The sequence below is a fragment of the Poecile atricapillus genome, chromosome 6, assembly GCF_030490865.1.
Source record: "Poecile atricapillus isolate bPoeAtr1 chromosome 6, bPoeAtr1.hap1, whole genome shotgun sequence".
Taxonomy (NCBI): Eukaryota; Metazoa; Chordata; class Aves; order Passeriformes; family Paridae; genus Poecile; species Poecile atricapillus.
This window is the reverse complement of record NC_081254.1, coordinates 25655348-25677195: the sequence shown is the minus strand read 5'-3', so window position 1 is coordinate 25677195 and position 21848 is coordinate 25655348. Positions and strand designations below refer to the sequence as shown.

The 21848-nt window shown below is 45.9% G+C and overlaps 2 protein-coding genes across 4 annotated transcripts in view; one reads left to right on the top strand and one right to left on the bottom strand.

The window, feature by feature from the left end:
- Positions 1-15382, bottom strand: part of SUFU (SUFU negative regulator of hedgehog signaling) — an 89684-nt gene extending 74302 nt beyond the window's left edge. For 2 of the 3 annotated variants that reach the window (XM_058841139.1, XM_058841141.1), the window contains exons 1-2: positions 15075-15382; positions 9512-9646 (exon numbers count right to left, since the gene is read on the bottom strand). In XM_058841139.1, the coding sequence (XP_058697122.1) occupies positions 9512-9646; positions 15075-15268 (329 nt within the window). In that variant the 5' untranslated portion in view covers positions 15269-15382. Of the gene's footprint in view, positions 1-9511; positions 9647-12129; positions 12476-15074 lie in introns of all 3 variants that reach the window. The other variant, XM_058841142.1, reaches the window with a different exon arrangement.
- Positions 15383-17219: 1837 nt separating this feature from the next.
- ACTR1A (actin related protein 1A) overlaps positions 17220-21848 on the top strand; it is a 14868-nt gene continuing 10239 nt past the window's right edge. The window contains exon 1 of the mRNA XM_058840829.1: positions 17220-17370. Within this exon, the coding sequence (XP_058696812.1) occupies positions 17323-17370 (48 nt within the window). The 5' untranslated portion in view covers positions 17220-17322. The remainder of the gene's footprint in view (positions 17371-21848) is intronic.

The following is a 21848-nucleotide window of genomic DNA, read 5'->3' as shown; positions in this document are numbered from 1 at the left end:
TTGCAAGCAGGCTGTAGGCACTCATGTATTGCTGGTTGGCAAAATGCTCAATGTGAACCAGCAAGGTGCACCCGCAACGCAGAAATTCAACTGTGTCCTGGGCTGCACCACCAGAGGTGCGGCCAGCAGATTGAGGGAAGTGGTTCAGCTCTTGTACACTGCTCTTGTGAAATCCCACCTAGACTGCAGCATCCAGCTCTGGGACTCCCATCCTAAAAATAACATGGATCTGTCACAGCAAGTCCTGAAGATGGCCATGAAGATTCTCAGAAGACTGGGGACAGGCCAAGAGACTTGGGCCTGTTCAGCCTGAAGAAGAAAAGGCTCCAGGGAGACCTTAGAGCACCTTCCAGTACCCAAAGGGCTGGAGAGCTGGAGAAAGACTTTTGACAATGGCATGTAGTAAGAGGAAAAGGGGGAATGCCTTTAAACTGACAAAAAATAGATTTAGATTAGATATTAGGATGAAATTCCTTACTGTGAGGGTGGTGAAGCACTGGCACAGGCTTGGCCAACAGCACTGTGGATGCCCCAATTCTGGAAGTGTTCCAGGCCAGGCTGGATTGGGCTTTGAGCAAGTTGGTCCAGCGGGGATTGGAACTAGAAGTTCTTTATGGTCCCTTCCAACGTAAACCCATCTATGTCTCTACAATCCTGATGGATCTGGAATTCAATCCCTGATCTTTCACTTCATCAGCTATAGAAATCCAGACAATTCTGCCTTCCCTAGTGAGCTGTTACATAGTCTCATTTCATTGCAAAGGGTGCACTTAAAAATATACTGATGAGCACCATGAGAGATCTTAATCAACTAAACAGGCAGCGAAAGGTCCTTGGAGCTTGAGCTGTAATTCCAGAGGAAAGAAAGCACTGGATTGCTGGTGAAAGACTCCCAAAAGGGAAACATGATACATAGCAATGTAAAGTCTACTACAGGTATTTTTTAAATCTGCCTTTAAGTGTTAAGCTTTTCCTGCAAAATTATCTTTCCTTTGAAGCACTTGAAACTTCTAGGGCTTGTGAGCGTTAGGCAAACTCCATTAGTTGTAAGACAATGTCCAAAAGGATAAAATAAATCTTTGCCTCTTAAAAATCAAACAAAGGAGGAAAGAGTCATTCCCTAACCATCCTTTCAGTGGCTTCAGGCTTACCCCTAAAAATTTTAATAGTGGCAAAATAGTTTTGCCTCTCAGCCAAACCACTTCAGTTATGTGAACTACAAAATGGTTCAGCTTGTCATTCAAACAGGAGGAAAGCTGGGAGATATGTCAACTTACAGCATATTTCAGTACTGCTTACATTTTAGTGCAGTAAGCAGGAACACTCTCCTCGTGTTCCTGATCACTGTTGAAGGAATAACCTGTCCAGTAAAGAACACAGAGGTCAGCATACAGTTCATCACAACTGCTCTGTTAGAGAAAATCCCCCATCTATCTCTGAACACTAAATTCTTTGCTTTTCTACTTAATGTTACTCTTCTGGGTAAAAAAGGAATTCAAGGCCCAGAGAGATATTATTTTTGCGTAATAAGGTTATACATATGGATACAACTTAGCTAGGAAATGTCAACTTAAAGCTTGCCTTCATGAGGAAATTTACTGTAACCAGTCTACCAGTATAATTATATTGCTGTAGTTCTACTGGTAAAATTCCCCTGTTGAGCCTTATTCATAACAACAGCTGCCCTTATGGTTTATTTTTGTCGACTATGCCAAAAAAGGCCCCTGCTCCAGAAAGGCCACAACAATTTACAGGGGAGGAGGGGAAGGATCTGTGCCAGCGCAACTGAAGCAGTAGAAACAATAACATAGAAATGGCAGTGTTTCTTTATATTAATTAATTATTTGCTACAAAAAAAAAAGTGAAATGCTGTAAGAAAACTATACTGTATATCAGATGTCATTGCAGGTAAGGTATGTTCCAGTTTCGTGCTGCATTTCATAGCTTTGGTAAAGATCCCCAAGCCAAACACTGGTCTGCATCAGCCTCTCTGTGTGCATCCTTTTGTTCTCACCTCCTCACCAAATGCTGGAGTGCATTTTTCCCAGGAGTACTCCTTTCCCCTCATTCCCACATAGAAGCAATGCCTTGCTGCCCAGCAACTGCCCAGGGCCCCTTGGACTGACCCTCCAAAACAAATGGGCATTTAAGACCAGTCCCTCTGGTTTACAGTTTGCATCTCGGGGACCAGGGATAGCTGGAAAGCAAAGAGCACTCTTTGCTAAAAGGATTTTAAAACAATTGCCCTTCACTTCGGCAGTGCAAGAATGCTGAGCTAGACAAAACAATGAGCCATCTGTGCACTCTTCCCTCCTTCCCTTGTCTGTATCCTCTGAGCTTACATCAGAGTTCCCCAAGAATGGCTGAGTCCCCCTTCACCTCCGCCCACCCTGTTTACATCCTGAAAAAAACCCAGTTTTCTGGCCTATTTTTTCCTTTTTGTTCTTAAGAGCCCTTGCAAAATCTTCCTTTAAACCTCAGCCCTTTGTCAGGTGGTATCCCATCTACCCAGCTTTGTCAAGTGATCAAAAAATGCCTCCCACCAGTGATCCGTTCCTTGTTTACCATCCCTAGAGGCAGAGTGGCACTCAGGAGCCCTACTCACCCCTTTGTCCAAGGAAGGCAATACCATCTGAATGGGAGACCACCAAGATTTGCAGCCCTCTTTTGTTAGCCTGGTGTCACTGCCTATTGGGCCTTGATTCAAAATTGAGATGACAGTAGAGAGGCAGCTGAGTTAGGTCATCACCACGGAGTTTCCAGCTTAGAAGAGAGAAACACCAACAGCTCAAATTTCATATAAAATAGGTAACTTTATTATCAGTGGTAATTTGTTGCTACCAACTGTAGCCACTGCCTCATTAAGAAACATGCACTATTCTAGTACTAGTCAAGAAGGCACGTTCGCAACACTAAAAAAGCATTGAAGAAAAAACAAAGGGGATTAGGTATGAATAACAGCATTCGGATCTATTTCTTCAAACATTTATTTTGTTAGTATCTCTATTCCACGCAGCAAATGGATTAAAAACTGCCAATGATCTCACAGCTGGCATGGCTGCACTGATCAAAAATACTTTTACCTTCATGTCTCACTTTAAAAAAAAACCTGACTATCATTTATTTCTTGATTTTTAAAACATCATAAACAGACCTTTATCACGTAAAGTGATCTTTCACTAGTAGACACAGTTTTGATCCGCAGTTGCTTCTGTTCCTGGCAGGCTGAACTCGCTGGGAGAGCAGAGCCTGCAAACTCCATTCAGCACTAACCCAGCTTGGAGATCAGAGTAAGGAAGCCATGTCTTGGATCAACTCTCCTCCAATGTACCAAGATAATAAATGTGAAAGTTCTGTTGGCAAAAGACACCCCACAAAATCATCCAGTTTGAGCACTATGCCCCTTCCCCTGCATGGCAGCAAGAGGTTAATTGTAGCAGGATACAGCACTGGAGTGCAGACACACTACTAAACAGTAGTGGTGTTTGCCTTCAATGCTCAGCACTAAACCTTCTTCCAATATTTCTCTTTATTTTTATTGAAAACAGTCCTTCTTGTAAATTCAACTACCATGCTGTAAATGTTAAATGAATTTCCTTCAACGCTTCAAAAAACCATTCCAAATCTAGCACAGTTCAAGAGTGGTCTCGTCCCACAACTCCTGCATGTAAACACAGAAACACAGCACAAAGCAGGCTGCTCTCCGTAGGTGGCCTACATTTTTCATTTCATTAAGGATACTACCTCCAGCAAATGACATTTGGAAGCCAAGTGCACTCTGCCTTGGAGGAGGGAAAATCACATTTCCCTGTGGTGACCATAGCTTCAGGGGAGGTCTGCCTCCAGCAGCGAAACACAAGACTTAGAGGGTTCTGGTGCAGGGCAGTCACTAGAGGACACCTCAGTGGGACACATAAATAGGCATGATGCTTGGTTTAACAGGACTTTATTTGTCTGGGAAACAGAGAATTGAACCCTACATGACCACACTTATGCAAATGCTTCTTTAAGATGTCTGAACTGACTGGTCAAATTCAATCCTGTCCACAAAATGTCACATTTCTGCAAAGTATGTTTTGCAAGAGAAGGATCTACAGGTGTTCCCATTAAGCAAGTTTCAGTAGAAGCACATCTGTATTTCTAGACACCAGAGAATCCATACAGGTGAGATTTGTTAAAAGTACCTTATGTTAAGAGAAGCTAATTATAACTCATATCTTTATAGGTAAGAAAGTAATCTAATTACAAGACAAATCCATTAAAAGATTTCATTTTTTATAAATAAAAAATAGGCATATTTTTATTTTAGCTGCTGTGCAGCTAAACTACTCTTATATACTCTGACAGATTCCCAAATAAACTATCAATGAAAGGAAACACTTTTTTTTTTTTTGTCACAGAGCTCCCTAATTCTATGGCCTCTCTCTTTGCACTCTGCCATGAGCCTTCCTCTCTCCCCTCTGCCTCAGACAGAAGGGCAAAGGAAAGAATAAGCATCATATTTGGGGCTGGTCTTTGCAAGGCAAACAAGTCCTGGGAAGAAAAGGGAAGTCAGAGTATGGTGCCCATCGTGGGCCCTCTCTCCTTCAAGTCCTACCTCTTGTACCTCTTTCCTAAACTGCTGCTCACTGATATCCTCTCCCATGTAATTCCTTTTAGCTGAAGTAGATGCTCTACCTCCAGCAATCTTTCATCTCTCAAGGTAGACATACTGAACCTTACAAATCTTATCTGAAATACGGATCCACCACCTCTCTCTAATTTACTGTCTTCCAAAGGGCCCTCTGTTTTATCATGAAAACAAAGAGGGGCAGAGTCAGTCTCCACCACTTTAAAAGCATTCACAGTTACCTTGGAGTTTGGTGTAATGTTTCAGTAGTGCTTTAGACACGTGGTTTATAAAGCACTTAGGGACCCATTAAATATCAAAATTTAAGGCTAAAGGCTGGCAAGCTGAGGGCAGTGAGCTTTTAAATTTATGAAAGGCTACAGAACTAAGAGGCCACTAAAGTGACAGCTGTCAGCACCACTCTGTCCTACATTCATGCAGGTTCAAAGCAGAAGCCAGCATGCACTCAAAAGAAAGAGAGCACTTGTTCCAACTTCCAGGCTATTTTCTAAATACTCTTTTCAAACTCCTTTTATACTCAGCAAAAGCCTTCCAGAAAACATCCACCCCTCTGCAAGCCCTGCATTGGTTACCTGATCCAGTTTTGCGCTCCTTTTTCTTCCTCCCAGCTCTAACAAGCATCCTTGCCCTTTTACAAGTTAAGGTCATTCAGAGGATCTATACAAGCAAGCAGAACACAAGCTGGACTGAAGATCTTGAAAGGCTCATGCTTACCCTCACCTTTAATAGGGAGGCACCACCCACAGAGACAACACGTTATCCCGGCATGCACTGCTCCCTCCTGATCCAAATGGAAAGCAGCACAAAATCAAAAGAACCACAGCAAGTTGGAACCTGTTGTCTCAGCGGGCGGTACCCTGCATCTGTAATAGAGATGAAGGGAGCTGTAATCTCTCCAGTTTTATGCAAATGGGATGCTGCACTTCAGCTCCTGGCTAGGGGCCAGGAAAAAAAAACAAAACCAAAAACCCCAAACCCCACCACCCTTGTCAGTATGAAGATAATGTAGTAAACATCAAAACACAGTTGGCATGTCACTTTGTGGGATGTGGGAAGACCACAAATAAAAATCTTATCTCAACCTATCCATAATTTAAGCCTTACTTTCTATTTCAACTCTGAATTACAACCCTGCAATTTTAATACAAATAAGACTATTCAAAGTGTTTAGGAATTCTATTGCATCATGGTTTTCACTTTCCATGCACCTCTTTAAAGTGTTAAGAGAAACGATGAGCCCTCGAACTACACAACAGTTACGTGGAGATTCAACCTTGGCCTTAGAGCAAACTGAAGACACAAGCCAGTATGGGAAAAACACGTTTTCCATCTTAGTCCCTGGACAGCCCTGCAAACTTGTGCCAGCACAATTCGGGTCTGGCGCGCACTGTGGCACCACAGTAACACAGAATCAGAGTGGGTAAAGTTGAAAGCGATCATAGTGTGTCATCTGGTCCACCCTTCCTGCTCATGCAGAGTAATCCCAGAGCACATGACACAGGATTGTGTCCAGGTGGATCTTTACTACTTCCACAGCCTCTCTCTGTTGCAGTGCATGGTCACCCACACAACAATTAGGTTCTTCCTCATCTGCAGGTGGAAATTCCTGTGCATCAGTTTCTGCCCAGACTCCTGAGGGCTGCTGCAAAGGCAGCACTCAGCAGTAGCTGAAGCTGGCATTGCTGCTGGTGGAGTCCAAGTCCAGCCACACCTGCTGATGCTGCCCTCCTCATGCACCTGTTCTCCACCACGGAAAAAGTCATCATGTTTGTAAACTGCAGGAATAATCAGACGTCTGTCCCTTGACCTCGATGATGGGCTGGCATCAGAGCATGAACCTGCAACTGCCGGCTGAGGTACTGGCTTTGTGCAGACACAGAGGGACACGTTCCTTGCTGCTAGCATTGCTGTGGGCAGTTGCTGCCAGCATGGGGTGGAGAAGAGCACAGGACTTAGCATCTCCTCTGCCACAGCTGCACTGGCCACATGCTTCCTGCCAGCAGGCTGTGCACACTCACCGCTGCAGTGCAGAATCTCTTCAGAATGCAAGAACAGTCCAAAAAAAAAGGCCCTCCTTTAACTCTGCTGAATAGATTCTAGAAGCTACACATTTGTTTTTATTTGAAAGAAGATAGAAAAAGCTAAAAATGGAGTGTAACTTGCAAAAACATCCTGGAAGGATTTCTGCTGCCACTCAAGTTGTGCAACACGCTCGAGTGGAGAGACTTATTTCCATGCAAGCAGCTTGGCATGAAATCCCACTGAAAGGCCTGTGGCTCCCTAAAACTGTCATGACATCATGATTTAGGATTTTTAGAGCTATCAGCCCAGCACAGCTGGTGTCATGGTTGCCATTATACCATGAAACACTGAGGGGTTTTCAACGAAAAAGGTTTCCTTGTTTGAAATTCTTAGAGTTCTTCCATCTTATTCTACAGATTCTTAAAACCAGACTGGTTCTGTAAGCAGAGTACAGCTGATATGTAAGCAGAGCAGGAAACAGTGCTGCTTTAACTGAAAATAAATCTGTCAACAAGGAGGCACCAGGAGAGCTCTACTTCAGATCTTTCAGGTTCTTATTAAAAAATATAAATTAAAGTCAACATTTTCACATTATTTTCTACATCTGTTTGCTATTCTAGTATAAATAAAAATACTGGGGCCTCCAAGTCAGTGTTAGTTCATTAAAAAAAAAAAGTCCTTTTCATTTAATATTGCATGATAATTGTTCTAGACTGTACTGTATTACCACGAGTGTTCCACAAGAAATAAGCTATGCATTACCCAAACTGAGCAATTAACAAGACCTTTAGCAGTATTCTATCTTTCCCTTTCTAAAGCATGAGGGACAGCAAGGCTATGGAAGCACATCCCTGTTGTAGGAACCTTGCTAACTGTCACAAGCAGAACCAGCTCTGCACTCTTTGTGGACAGCTGGGAAACCTAAAAAACCCAAACACTTTCCTGTCTCCAGAGGCCAGGACAACTGAGTAGAATTCAGCATCACACTGGTTTTAAAGGAAATATACCAAAGATTTAAACAACTGCCCGGCCATCCCATGGTCCTGCCAAGCATTCCACAGCACACTTTACCTGGGACGGCAGAATCCCAAAGCCTTTCAAGCGAAAGAGACATATTTTCTTAAAAAAAGATTTATTAAATTCCCTGTCAGAGAACAAGAACCTCCTGAGTGCATAGGAAAATCCACCACTTTCCTACAGTGTGCACCCAGGGCTGGGCTGGTGACATGAAGTTCCTATAGCCATCAAATTTCAAGAGCAGTTTTAGCAAACAGCAACTGCTCTTGGAGTGAGAACTGCTGGTGAGTGCTCAGCTCCTTTGAAAATCTTATCTCAGCCAGTCTACAGTGCTCATATACCAGCTGGTGACTTTGTGTTCAGTGTTTAGGAGATGTGTGGGTCTTGACAGCTCTTCCACATGCACAATTGTATATTAAGACTTTTGGACACAAGGCAGAACTGACCTACTTGACAGGACAAATACTACTAAGCTTTGTAGCTCCAAGAATGAGGCCAAATTAAAGGTGATAGACTGCAGACAGCCGGACATCTCAGGACAAGTGACACAATGACACAGTGCTGTGGAGCTGGGGATGCTGTTCCAGCCACACAGAGAGAAGGGAAATGCACACCTAATCTATAAACAAAAGCACCATATGAAGGCCTACACGTTCACACTAAGTTCTCTTGTGGAAGTGGGGGAAGGAAGCCTTAAATTTCTTTCACTTGCCCTACTTTTCTTCTGCCCCTGCAACTAATGACTGGGGTTTGTTATTAGTAGACGTGTTGGTTAAATATCCCAGGCAGATCTCTGTGACATTACAATTATAAACTCCAGACTTGTTTTCTGAAAAACAGTTCTGTAATCACAAACACAAGAAGAAAAAACCCAGGAGAAACTGCCTTGAGGAATGTATAAAATTAAAGAAACTGCCCAACTGCTGCTTTTGCAAGAAAACCACTTTGCACAACAAGCAAAGATTCAGCCACCACAAAAAAAAAAACAACTGGTGGCTGAATCTTAACCAAGACAAACAAAAGGAGAAAAGCTTGTGTGAACAAACTGGAGCCTTTGCTGCACCATTCATCAAGGACATTTATCCTACAACTATAACACAGTGCAAAGATAGTTTTAGTAAACAGCAACAGCAAAAACCTTGTGCCATTGCTGGCTGGTTAAAATGCCATGTTCACAGCCTCAAAATCATGATGGCTTGGCAACTGCTCCTCATTTTAACTGGAGTTAAGGAGTAAGGTCAGCTAATGAAAGACAAGAATGGGGTTAGCTCATGCCGCCTGCTTGGCCTAACCCAAAGTTCCTGCTAGAAACCATCCATACCAACAACCTAAGATAATAATTTAATTACTGGAGAATAGACAGTCAAACAATTAGAGTTTTAGGCTTCTGTTACACAAATTGGCACTTTATACAGCAGCCACTGGGGTGGCAGTCTGCTGACAGTAACACTGCTGTGCCAGCAACAGCAAAAATGCCCTTACAGCAGTTTTCCAGAGGAAGGCATTTAACATGCACAGGGAGGGGTCAGGATTTAAGTGTACAACCATACCAGGATTGCAGAGTGTGAAAAACACAAGACAGTCAAAAGAAAATTTCCCAACCAGTTAAAAGAAATTTAAACAAAAACCTACTCAACACTGAAAGAAAATACAGAGGGGAACATAGAATTTCTTCTACATACAGTAACAGGCATACGTCATCTTTTTTGAGACCAGGGCTCAAAAACCTAGGGTGCTCTCAACTGAAAACCAGCTGTTCAAATAATATGAGCAGCAGGACAGGGTTTTACCTGCACACCCCCAAAACACAATGCCCAGCTACAGAACTTAAATAACACTTACTCATGAACTCTGTTGTCTCCATACAAATCACTTAACCCAAAACTGACATAGTGCCAGTGCTCAGGAACATTCAGCGCTGGGTTTCCCAGGTTTCTGTACATGCTAACATAGTCCAGAGGGTCAGGTCCTCCCAACCTGCATTAAAAACAGAAAAATTCTTATGTAAGTAGCTTGCTCAAGACAAATGGTAAGTCTCCCCAGGTTCTAGAAGAGGTTGTACAAAGACGTCATTTAAAACAAAAATTAGAACATTCAAATTACCTCTTAAAAAAAAAAATTGAGGAGAAAGGTTAGATTAAGTCCAGAAAGCTTTGAGCACAAGAAGACAAAGTACACATGTACAACCTGCTAAAAATGTTTTTAACGTTAAAGCATAAAAACCTCTGGAAAATCATATTAAAGCTTCCACAAAACACAAAGAAAATTGAAAAACTTTAGTAGTAAAAGACCAATGACTGTATCTGCATTGCAAGCTCTTAATTCAGTCCAGAGGCACATACCTCAAAAAAAGTGATGCTATTCCTCAAGCAGATTTTGAAACAACTAAGTTTTGAGGAGAGTAATCCATGCTTCTGAACACAGACAAATTAGTTCAAACAGCAGAGGAGTCTAAGTATACAGCACTTGCGTTAACCAAGAATGAATAAAAAGCACCACTGTACCCTCTGCATCAACATTAGGATGGCTCCCTTAAAAGAACATAACTCAAAAGTCAACGCAGCAAAGGCGGGTAACACTGAGCAGCAACCACTAAAGCCTGCAGCCACCCTTCTTGCTACAAGGCACAGGGAATTGAGGCCATGTGTCAGCAGAGAGCACAGCACATCCTGCCACTCACGTCATCTCTGTCTGAGCAAAGACAGGACAACTCCCTGCTGAAGGAAGGAACCCGCTGAACTGTTTTGCTGTTTGCCCTGTCAATCATAGAACACCTACCACAAGCAGTTACGGCACAGTTGAGCAGCTGTTTAACCACTTTGTGCCTAGAACACACTGTGCCTTCAAGTAAAACTTTCAGCTGCTCCAAACAAGAAAACCCAAACTCACATGACCCCATTCACTGGAACCAATGATTCTACACATCAATTCCTCTCATGTCTGTTGTCTGTTTAGACCCTGACACAATCATCTGCAGGTTGCAGGGCATGTCGGTGTTTCCTTCACTTGTTCTGGGGGTTTGTGTATCATCATACACAGTTTCCATGGCTGGACAGATGGATCCAACCCTAGTGACAGTAAGACACTATTATAAATCCTCTGCCCTCCTCCTGTTGCCCAGCCTTATCAAGTCTGTACAAAACAGCATATCAGCTTGATGTACTAAAAGGCCTCTCCACAGGTATGCTGTGCTGCCTTGCACAGCACAACCCAGGATAATGGGGCAGGACAGAGGGGATGAGCAGCTTACTTACAGAAGTGGCACAGGTGTCCACTGTCAAAGCCTACATGAGAACAATGCGGCCTTCTTGTATGCCAAGTGGCATCTTCATGGCATAGAAGGCAAATTGGTGAGCAAACACGGGGAGAGTGTGTCAGACCCCAGGATGGAGCTGAATCTGATCTTCAGTAGACACCTGAGAAAACCTGTTTACAAAGTCTAGCAATAGTTTGGAACACTCAGGAAAAAACAAGTCTCTTCTGACACCCTTTCCTCACCTGTTCCCTTTCACTGGCATCAGGTCACACTGGAACTGGAGACCTCTACCAAAAACACCCATTCAAGTGGCTCTGTTCAGAGCACAGCACCTATGTCCTGTGTGCTCAGTGTTCAGCCCCCCAGGGATCCATGATGGAAGCAGTCAGATGGAAGTAATTCCAGCCAGGATGGTCACTTACACACACAACTATTACTGGACTGGGAAGACTCCAGAACGAGGGAGGTTCATACACTGACCAGCATGAGAGTCAGTGGTCAGAGCAGCTGTATGGACTTTGCAATGAAGGGATCACTGCTAAGCAACCAGCATCTCCTACATGAAGAAAACCTGCTTCCAAGCTGGGTTTAGTAACACTTTAGAAGTCAAACAATCAATGCTGGAACACTGCTGACACAGGGACTCTTACACTGACAACACACAAGACAAACCTCTACACTCTGTAGTTCCTTTTCAGGACAGGGACTGTTCCATGAGTACATGCTTTTCCCTAGGGTTACTCAAACATACTTGTCAGGTCTGATGCAGATGGCCAGTCCTGTCTAGGACAGCACCAGGCAAGCCAGACACCCCCCTCTCTCACTCCTGCCAGCAATCCTATGTTTGTCTCCAAAGGCCAAACTTCTCTGGAGACCTGCAGCACCACACTACCCAAGAGATGGCCACATCCATGTGGCACCAGGTGGCCTGGAGGACCTGAGCTCAGTCCTGCCCAGAGTTCACTACCAACTGGTTCACATGTTGTTCAACAATCCAGTCACACCATCTTTACTCACTGAGAAATGTAGTAGGCTTGGAAGAGATGTAGACTAAAAGCCTGCAGCAGTAACTAATTCAATTTTGAAAAACACATATCCAAGCCATAGACCTATCCCAAAACTGCTGCAACCGCACAAGCATCCAGCACGAGCTTTAAGCCAGCTCTGCAGCACATAGTAACATAGCCATGACAACAACGCTCACCAAAGGTTAGTCAGCACAGATATTCATCCAGTTTCGGTGGCAGGTTTCACTGCTCTACTGTCGACGCTGCTGTGGTGCATCCTCCCGCCCACAGCTGCCGCGGCAGGGTTCGACCTTGTATCACAATCTACATATCAGTACATGCACTCACACAAAGAGCTGGAAGCGTTGGAGGATTTTATTAGGAAGAACCCAACTTCAAAGCCAGAAGTACAGTACAAATTTGTTACATTCTCTATTCATGGAGCTTATTCAGGAGCAGGAAGGGCCGCCTCAGGGGAAACCCTCTATTTGCATCTGCACGAAAAGTCTTCTTTTGACTGATGCTAAGAGCACTCTGAAGTTTCTGTGGAAGGAGAAACAGCAAAATGCAGAGAGGAGAGACACCCACAACAGAAAGAAATTGGAAAACTCCTAATTCGTTCACCCTGAAAAGTCTTTAGTGTATTGTTTGTAGTCACTACCCAGCAGCTGACAATAGTTCTGCTTTTCACAGCTACCTTTCGACAGCCCTTCAGAAGTAGTCTGTGATTCCCAAGAGGCCACAGACCACAGCTTACTTCACAGGTTTTTGAGAGTATGGTCTAAATTTAAGACAGGTGATAAAAACCCAGTAGTTGAGCCCAAATTATGCCTATTTCAAAACCTATCACAAAAAAGGAACAATTTTGCTTTTTTCACCAGCAATTCAATTTGAGAACTCTACCACATTTTATAATAAGAGTGGATGCTGGATATCAACAGAGAAACTCCATCTTGGTGCACAGCCTTCACAAAAACAGACAGAAATTCTTCCAAGAAGTTTTGATTGAATCCCAAGCTCTCCCCCAAGATATGCAAATAGCAGTTTAAAATACTAGTTCCATTAAATAATCCACACGGCCAAACCCCTTTATGCAATAGGCATGGCGTTCTGCAGATTCTCCAATGTTACACAGTTAGGATCTGCTCTGATCTGCAAGCCAAAGACTACAACTTCAGCTCCCTGAACAAAAAAAACAAATTGCTGTTAACCATATAGAAACTGATACATATAATTAAAAGCTGATTAGTCTTAGAATATTTCTCCTAAGGCAAGGAACTTTGTTCAGCAATTTCCTCTTCTAATCTAAACCAGCTAATAGCTGGCAGGCCAGGCAGAGAGAGTTGTGGCAGGAGTCATTCTATCAGACTTAAAAAAAACAAGCTCCAAATTTCACCCAACAACAGGAGAGAAAGAACTTGTGGTGTCCATGGAGGCTTTACCTCACACAAGCATTTCCTGCACAGGACAGCAGTAGGAAGCTCACCTCTACAACAGAAGCTCTCAGCTCTCACTGCTGGCTGAGCTAACACCTGGAGGAACTACTAAGTGGAAAATGTCAGGATAAAGAGGCCTTCACATTTCTTCTTACTTGCAACCTGCCACCACTGCTAGCAGCAATTCTTTTAGTGTTTGAGCTCAAATTGCAGCGAAACCCTAATCAGTCCCTTAAGCAACAAGGCTTCTTCCCAAACAAGGGTGTTTGCAATTCTTTACTACATACCTAAATTTCCCTCAACCTCCACAAATCTTACATCAATATAACCAGTATGTTCTAAGCTCTTGATAGAAAAAAAGTGCCAACGTGACTGAAATGCTTCATGAGTATCTAAGATTAGATATATGTGTAAAAACAGACTGATCAGACCACCACCAAAGTAGTGATGTGGACAGATGACTCAGAAATTACTGCTATTTTGAGGTCTCAAATTTGCAACATCTTATCTTAGTCCACTTTGTCATTTTAATACAATATTCCCCTAGGCAATAACGGGAGTATTGTATTAAAATTCCAATAACAAAGTTCTTGCTAGAATAACTTAAAAACACTCCTGTGGACAACAATAGCAATAGCTTTGTCTGTCAGAGCAGCACATAGGGAGGATATTATTCTGCTGTAGATCGGGATTCTAATTAAAGACATACAGGTTGAAATGAGATGCAAATAAAGAAGCTGAGCATTTTCTAATTTTTTATGTGCTGAGGTAGGGGCTGGCCAATGTCATGTAAAACAAAAATTCGGGGGGTACTTGATCATGTTCCTTAGCCCCAGAAGAGGGGACTGAGCAGCTAAGCAGTAGCAAAAAGCAAAAGGAACTCCACACGGGATAAGATGCTAGTCGTTTATCTTGATAGCTAAACATCCAAGAACTTCCTTCGTGCCACTCTCCCACATAAACAACTGCTGTTCCTAGAGTCAGACACTGTGTCAGCAGAGACACTGAGCAGCAGATTCACAGTCAGCGATAACAAACGGCTACGTAAGGCCAAGAGAAGCTGGCACTGCTCCGCGGGTTTTATGGGTACACACGGCATGTGTCCGGCCTGGAGGCTGCGACAACGGGCTCGCTCCGGTCAGTGCCGCCACACTCGAACCCCAGGCTGCCGGACAGAACACAGAGCTCGTGTCTCCTGTCCAGGGGGGAAACTCCAGACCCTCACCTTCTGTGGGAACACCTCCACTGAGTAACACGCACTCCCTCTTCCTAAGACCTGCCCCAGCCGGGCCTTCATCAGCCACCCCTCATTCAGGGACACTCCAAATTACCGCAGAAATCCCAATTCACTCTCCAGTCTTCACTGCACCCCTCTCCAGACCCTCCTCCTATTGCCAGCACATTCTCCCCAGGAGCCCTTCCAAACTCACGCCTTAGGCAACCAACTGCACCCCCAATGCCTCCATCCCCAGACCTGCTGCATATCCCAAAAACTCTTGCATCTCACCCCTAAGGACGCAATCCCCAGACCCTCTCCCCTTTGTGCAGCCCCTCCACCTCACCCCGCGCAACAGCCCCAGCGCTTCTCCCAAACCTCTCCCACTCCCACTACTCCTCCCAAACCTTCTCCTATCCCACACAAGGCGCCGGCCCCACTGCTCCCCCCAGCTCCACACAAGACCCCGGCCCCATCTAGGCCGCCTCACCAGTACTTGAGGATGGCGGTGACCTGGAGCGGGTTGGGCTGGTCGGGGTAGAGGCGGCGGCACTCGCCGTAGATACCGTGCAGTCCCGGCGGGAACAGCGACGGGAAGGACCCGGACCCGGACCCAGACGCGGACCCCGGGCCGGACCCCGGCCCGCCCGCGGGGTGCCCCCCGCCAGGCCGCACGCCCTCCATGTCCCGGAGGCGGCTGGTCCCGGCCCGTCCCGGTTGGTGCCGAACCCACTCCACTCCCGGCCCGGCCCGGCCCGGCCCAAGCGGCTGCGTGGGGCCGCGGTGAGGGGCGGGGCCTACTGCCAGGCTGCGTGAGTGACAGGCCAACTCCGCCAATAGAGGCGCTGCGCGGGGCTTCGCGGGGAGGAGGCGGGCCCCCACTGCATGGGCGGCATGAGTGACAGGATGATCTGACCAATGGATACTCGCGGCCCTGAGGGCGGCCGCACCTCTGCCCCCGCCCCACGTCACGTTGCGGGCGCGCCCCCTAGCGGCGGCGCGGGGCCCCGCGATGGGCGGGGCTATGCCCGCGCGAGGCGGTGGCGGGAACGCGGAGCGGGTGCCGGGAGGAGCGGGAGCTCCCGCACCCGGGCAGGCCTGGGGGCAGAGGAGGGGTTTGGTACTGCTGCCTTTACACCTCCTCCAGTGCTCAAGGCACCTTTACCCGTGCATTCTCTGCTTTAGGTCCCTTGGAGGCAGCTGGAAGCTGCCAATAGGTGAAGTTTGAGGCCTTTCTGTGGGTTGTGACTTGTACACGAAGCACACTGGCGATCTGGCTCGTTCCCGAGCTGCAACTACAACTGTGGTTATGCAAAGCCAAGTATGTACATGTGGATGGTGTGTGCGCAATAGTCCTACACCTTTGCTAATAGTCCTACTCCTTTGCTAAAGCAGGGTCCTGCTTGTTAATAAGCAACTAGAAAAAAATTAGCTACAGAGTGCACAGAGGAGAGGGTGTGTGCTCATGCCCGCATTTCTCATTTAAATAGGTGAGAGTTTATTCTAAAAACGTTAACGACACTGTTCGGGAGAACAAACATGGTCAAGAAGATGACAAGCTGACAGCCAAGCAACAGTCCCCCGATAAACGAGGTGAGCAGTTGATGTCCTCACTTTCCACAGTGAAAAATATTTCACTTGTCCTGTTACAGTGATATTACTTTTTGTGACGTCTGCCTGAGTAATCAGTGGAGAAGGTGAATGTAACAGAGCCTGTGTGAAAGGCTGTGTTGGGTCAATACACCCATAACAAGTGTCTCCTGGCATTCACTAAAGTGATACAACACTGACCTTAATTTAAACTCCTCAATCCTGTTGTACAAAAACTCCCTTTTTTAGACTAGATGAATGGGGAAGGTCGCTAAAGGTAAACATCTGGGATGAGACTTATCTAGTAGGGCTAAGGGCAGGAGCTACAGGAGAAAAGTCCATGTCTGCAGGAGAGATGTGGGACAAGACAGGTGAGTCAAGCCTCAAAGTGCGGTCATTGGCATGGAAGTCCATATTAATTAATTTCAAGACCCAGAGTTTCAGTCATCGATTATTCCAAGTGCTTTTAGAACACTTAATCAATGGAAAATGACAATGTGTTCATTATTCAATACTGAAATGCTCATGATGTGCATTCTTTATACTGACACCTCTTTTGTGGTTCTTGTGACTCAAAAAGAGAGAGAAACTGGTCTTTCGTGGAGGGAACAGATGTGTTATGACAAGTAGTTCCTAAAGATGGTCACATGAAATTATGGGACAATAAAACACTTTCCTTAGTCATAGATCCTCTCTGTAGAAGTTGATGGGATCACCTTTTTCTCCTTTCCTATTAGAAAAAATTAGGCGGAAGAAATCTATTAAGCGTAAGCCAGCCAATTGCGATACAGCATTTTTGGTGGAAGTACCCACCTATCTCCTGGACCGCAACAGCCACCGGTTTCTCGGCCGTGGACGTGTCGGCGGCATTCCCTTTTTCCGCACTCCGCCTCCCAGCACGCCCCGCTCTTGCGCCGGCCTACAGCTCCCAGCACGGCTCACTCTCGGCGCCGGCCTACAGCTCCCGGCATGCCCCGCTCCGGGCGCGCCTCCCCGCTGGGTTCTGCGCAGTGTCGGACTATAACTCCCGGCAGGCGCCGCGGCGGCGGGAATACATCACCCAGGCGGCGCCGCGTCGACGCTCCGCGCATGCGCCGCCGAGGGTTGGGCTGTTGCTCCCTCACGGGCGGCTGCGGCGGGTCCTCGCCATGGAGTCCTACGATGTGATAGCGAACCAGCCCGTCGTGATAGACAACGTGAGTGCGGGCGGCCGCGAGTCCCGGGAGCGGGGAGGGCCCGCAATCCCTTTGTCATCGGGGCGGCCGCGCCCCGCCCGCCGCCCCCCCCACCCCCCGCCACCTCGGCCGGCCAGGCCGCCGCCTCCGGCCCTCGCACAGCGCCATACGGCGTCCTCGGGGGGCGGGGCCGCTTCTTCTCGGCGAGTCGCGATTGGCTGGGGCGAGTGGCAGTCACCCGCAGCGGGGCCGCTGCCCCGCGCTGGGGGGCGCAGCCCCCGCTGCCGCCGAGCTACTTCTGGCTGGGAGGGGCGGCGCGGCCCCATTGGCTAAGACAGCTGTCAGTCAGCGGGGCAGCCCGCTGCTACCTGCCGGAGCGGGGCGGGACTGTCGCCAGAGCACCTGCGCTTATTGGCTGCTGGCGCTGTCAGTCAGGCTGGGCTTCCACCGGCCCCGCCCCACTCCTCTTTGTGCCGGGGGGACAATGGGGCTGCTGGGCCAGGACATGGCCACACTCCCAGCGTCCTCCGGGGCAGACCTCGGCTAAGGTTCCAGCGTGCTCCTGGCAGGCCATGGATGGACCCCCAGCAAGCTCTGGGCGTGCTGGCACTTCCCTGGGCTCATGCAGGATATAGAGCTCTCCAGCCAGGCCCAGCGAGAGGGAAGCCTTCACCCCTTGTACTGCCCTTCCTCCACTGCATCCAGCGCAGTGGTCACAACAAGGCAGTGCCGTTCCCAAGGCATGGATTCCCATGCATTGGAATGCCACTGCTGAAGGATCTGTGCCCAGCGAGCGTTGCATCAGTGTTGTGTGGTGTTGCAGATGACTGCTCCAATGTGCTGATGCTGCTCATTAGCACAAAGCAGAACTTCAGTCTGTGTGTGTAATAGCTCTGCAGGAGATGAATGACGGTGATTCCCTGCCTCTTTGAGATACTTTTGGGATCGGTTCTGATTCGCCCCATCCATGCTGCCCTCCCAGAAAGAAGGACCGTCCAGGAAGGGGTGGGAGGGCGCATCTTGGACAGGGCCTCTATTCAGTGTACTGAGTCACAAACCCGTGCTCCTCCCTTCTGACCTCTATCGCCAGTGATTGAGATTCTCTTGTTTTGAAGGGTCAGTACTGTGCTCCGTTCTTCCTCCACCAGCTCAGTTTCTGCTGAATCTTTTTGCCATATGACATGAGTTTTCTAGCCTGGCATTTCTCAACCTATTGCTGTAACTCCCCATAAGGTGAATGATTGTAGGTCTTCTCAAATAAAGGTGGCTATTCTTCTGACTTATTCTTTATTATGGATACAAAATTCCTCTCTACAGCTTGAGCTTTTTGATACAGTTTTGGCTTTGTTTATTTCCCTGGAATCTTACAGCAGAGAGATTTGGGTTAGACACTGAAGGAAAGCATCTAACAGAAAATGAGAGTAAGCAGTAAAATTGACTATGTTCAGAAAAACATGTATCTTCATTGAAGATGTTAATAATTTTTTTCAGTTGATTGTTTTTAGGATTGATTGTATCAGCACCAATCCTGCTGCATTCTTGATTGATTAGCTAAATATTAAAGTTATCTATAGGTGTTCTGGAACTGTGAGGATGACTTTGTTGAGCTATTCATGTAGTAGCAGCCTATATTTAATTTCAGCATGTCCTTTTGTTATTTAGTGCAATGATTACCACCGCTGCCTCAGACCTGAAGAAGGGCTTATGTGCCCGCAGCTGATTCTGTGTCTTTTTTCATTTTATCAGCTGGTCTTATAAAAGCTAATTCTTGTTCTGTCCTCTCCAAAAAACGAGCTTCCCCCCTTCCCCTCCCTGTACAAGAAGTAGAATGGAGCAGTTGTTGTGACATCTGCCTGGAACACTGGCATGCTATGGGCCGAGGAGACTCGTGGTGACACTGCATTTTTGCTCCTCTTTGGAGTTCAGGCCGGACGGGAAGTGGAGCTGCACAGAGCAGGTACCACTCTTCCCACTGCTGTTCTGTTACTGCTTTTCCTCAGAGAGCTGCAGGCACCTTTTGGAGGCTGAATGTTATCCTGTCTCACGTGTGCCTGTGTGTGGGAAGGTGGAAAGGGGGAAGTGAGATACTGAGCTGGTGAGAGCCAGACCCACCCCAGTCCCAGCCTTGCTCTAGTATCTCAGTGTGTTCTGAAAGGACATGAAGTTCTGTAGCTAAAAAATTAACAGGGAGATTTTTTTCTCTTACCATTGCTGTTAGCTGTATGTTTTCAGCAGGGAGAGCTTTGTAATGTACAGTGGGAGGTTGGAGCTGTACCTCAGCACACCTTTATACTCTTCATTGTCTAATTTTTAAGAATTGTATTCCCATCTGCAGTCCAACAAACTCTCTCTGAGTGGTCTGGGAGCCCTGCTGAACATAATGCATATGTCAGTGGTCCAGCTGTGGCCTAAATCAGTGCAAATTCCTTGATATCCATGGAACATGGAATTATCTCTTGTTTGCTTTGTAGTCTGAGTGGTGGCATTTTATGCAGTTGAGCTGTCAGCAAGGGCTGTTGTATATTTGGTTTGTTCTTGATCCTATAAATTCTGTATCAAATTAAACAGTTTTACAACAATATGAAATGTGCACTCTCCATAGAAAGTGCTACATGGAAGATTGATTGGTGATTTCCATTTAAATTTGAGTCCTAAATGCATCAAGATGAATGAATCCATAACCAACTGGCTACAGAGCTAGTAGATGAGGTATGTTCAGTTTCTTCAAGACACTCACTAGAATTTTGAATGAATTTATCTTCCTTGACCTTTATATTTTACATATAGTTTTTCTTCTTTTATTCTTTTGATTAAAATTTAAAAAAATAAATAATAAACAATAAACTCTTGCCAAACAAAATGGAATGAAAACCCAGCCAGGATAGTTACTGGTGGAAGTATATGAATTTTAATTTTTTTTTTTTTAAGTTTTAATAAATCGGAGTTTGTAACAGAAGAGAAGATGCAGGTGTTTTTGCTTATTTGAAGCAAAGATAAAAAACCAGGTCTTTAAACCTTCTGAATCAGAGTTATTTCAAAATGTAAACATTTTCCTCTCATTGCATAGGAATCTTGAACTGGTCTATAATAAACAGATTTACTCAGTGTGCACATATCTTCAAAGAAGTAAAATGTTTTCAAGAAAAATTGAATAGGTCAGAAAGTGCAGTCAGGTCTTTGTAGTGCGGAGATATCAAACAGCTGTTCTTGGTTTTTTCCCAGGCACTTGGAAGTACAACTGAGTTGAATCCCCATCCCACCAGCATATTCAAAGCAGTCATTTGTCTTTGACTCCAAGCTGGAGTTCTGAACTCCCAACACATTTGGTTAACTTTGAATTTCAGTATGTAAATCTTAAAATACATAACTTGCTGGGAATCTCACCAGGACACACTGGGTAATTTTTGGCCTGACATAAGGAAGTTTCAATCTATAAGTTAAAATAGGAGCATCATTGTTTTCCTGAAACCAGTTCCCCACAGCGGAGTGTGCTAGCAACAAGATCAGTCATTATCCTGAACAAAGTATTCACTATGTGCAATATTCTAATGTGGTTATGTTACTGCATTTCATTCAATTATTTTTTGCAAGACTTGCCACAGAATGGTATTCTTTCCCAAGCAGAGGGTTGTTTATAAACGACAATAAGAAAAATTGAAATAGTGGTTTTAGTTTATTCCTTGTTTCACTTTGAAGGGAACAGTCAGAAGAGAATCTGTCTCAAGGGAAGTCTTTTTAACACTTCACAGGCTACTTTGTCACGCTGATATCAGTTAGTGCAGACCTTGAGATGCAACTGGAGCTGAGTCCCACATGCCAAAAGGAAGTAGTTTGTCCTGCCCAGTTGGCAACTTGGGTGTGCTCCTGGAGCCAGCCTGGCTGCAGGTGTTTTTCAGGAGAGAAGGATTCAAGCAATCTACCTTTCATATGCTTTATAAATAGCTACGTCTGATACTTTGCGGAGTATTCCTGACACTCATGTCCTACAGATGTGTCCTGGCAAATCTGACTGGTGGTTTAGAGGCAGGAGTATCCTGGCTCTGGTGGCAGAGTGCACATGTTCTGTGCAGAGCCTGACATCCCAGCTGAAACTGCTGATGGAAGTAGCTTGGCAATAAAGCACTGGACTGTGAACAGGAGAGGCTGGGGCCGCCCTGCATTCCTTTCTGCTGAGCCTGCTCTGGCTGGTAACCTCTGGTACTGGGAAGGCAACATCGGAAACCACTGCAGCCAGGGCATGCCTGACAGAGCTCTGAGCAACTCATCTGGCCCCAGCCTCAAAGTGACAGTGGATGCTGACCCATGCAGAGGTGGTAAGAAGTGGAAAGCTATGGAGGAGCTTTGTTGCTACTCATTTTAAAATGCTGTGAAGTAGCCAAAATGTCTTTTTGGCCTCAAAACCAGAGCATTCCTACTGCAGAGCCCTTGAGAGTGAACAGGCGCTTCACAGGTCACAGCTTTCATTGCAAGCTCACACACTTTGCTCCCACCATGGGGCT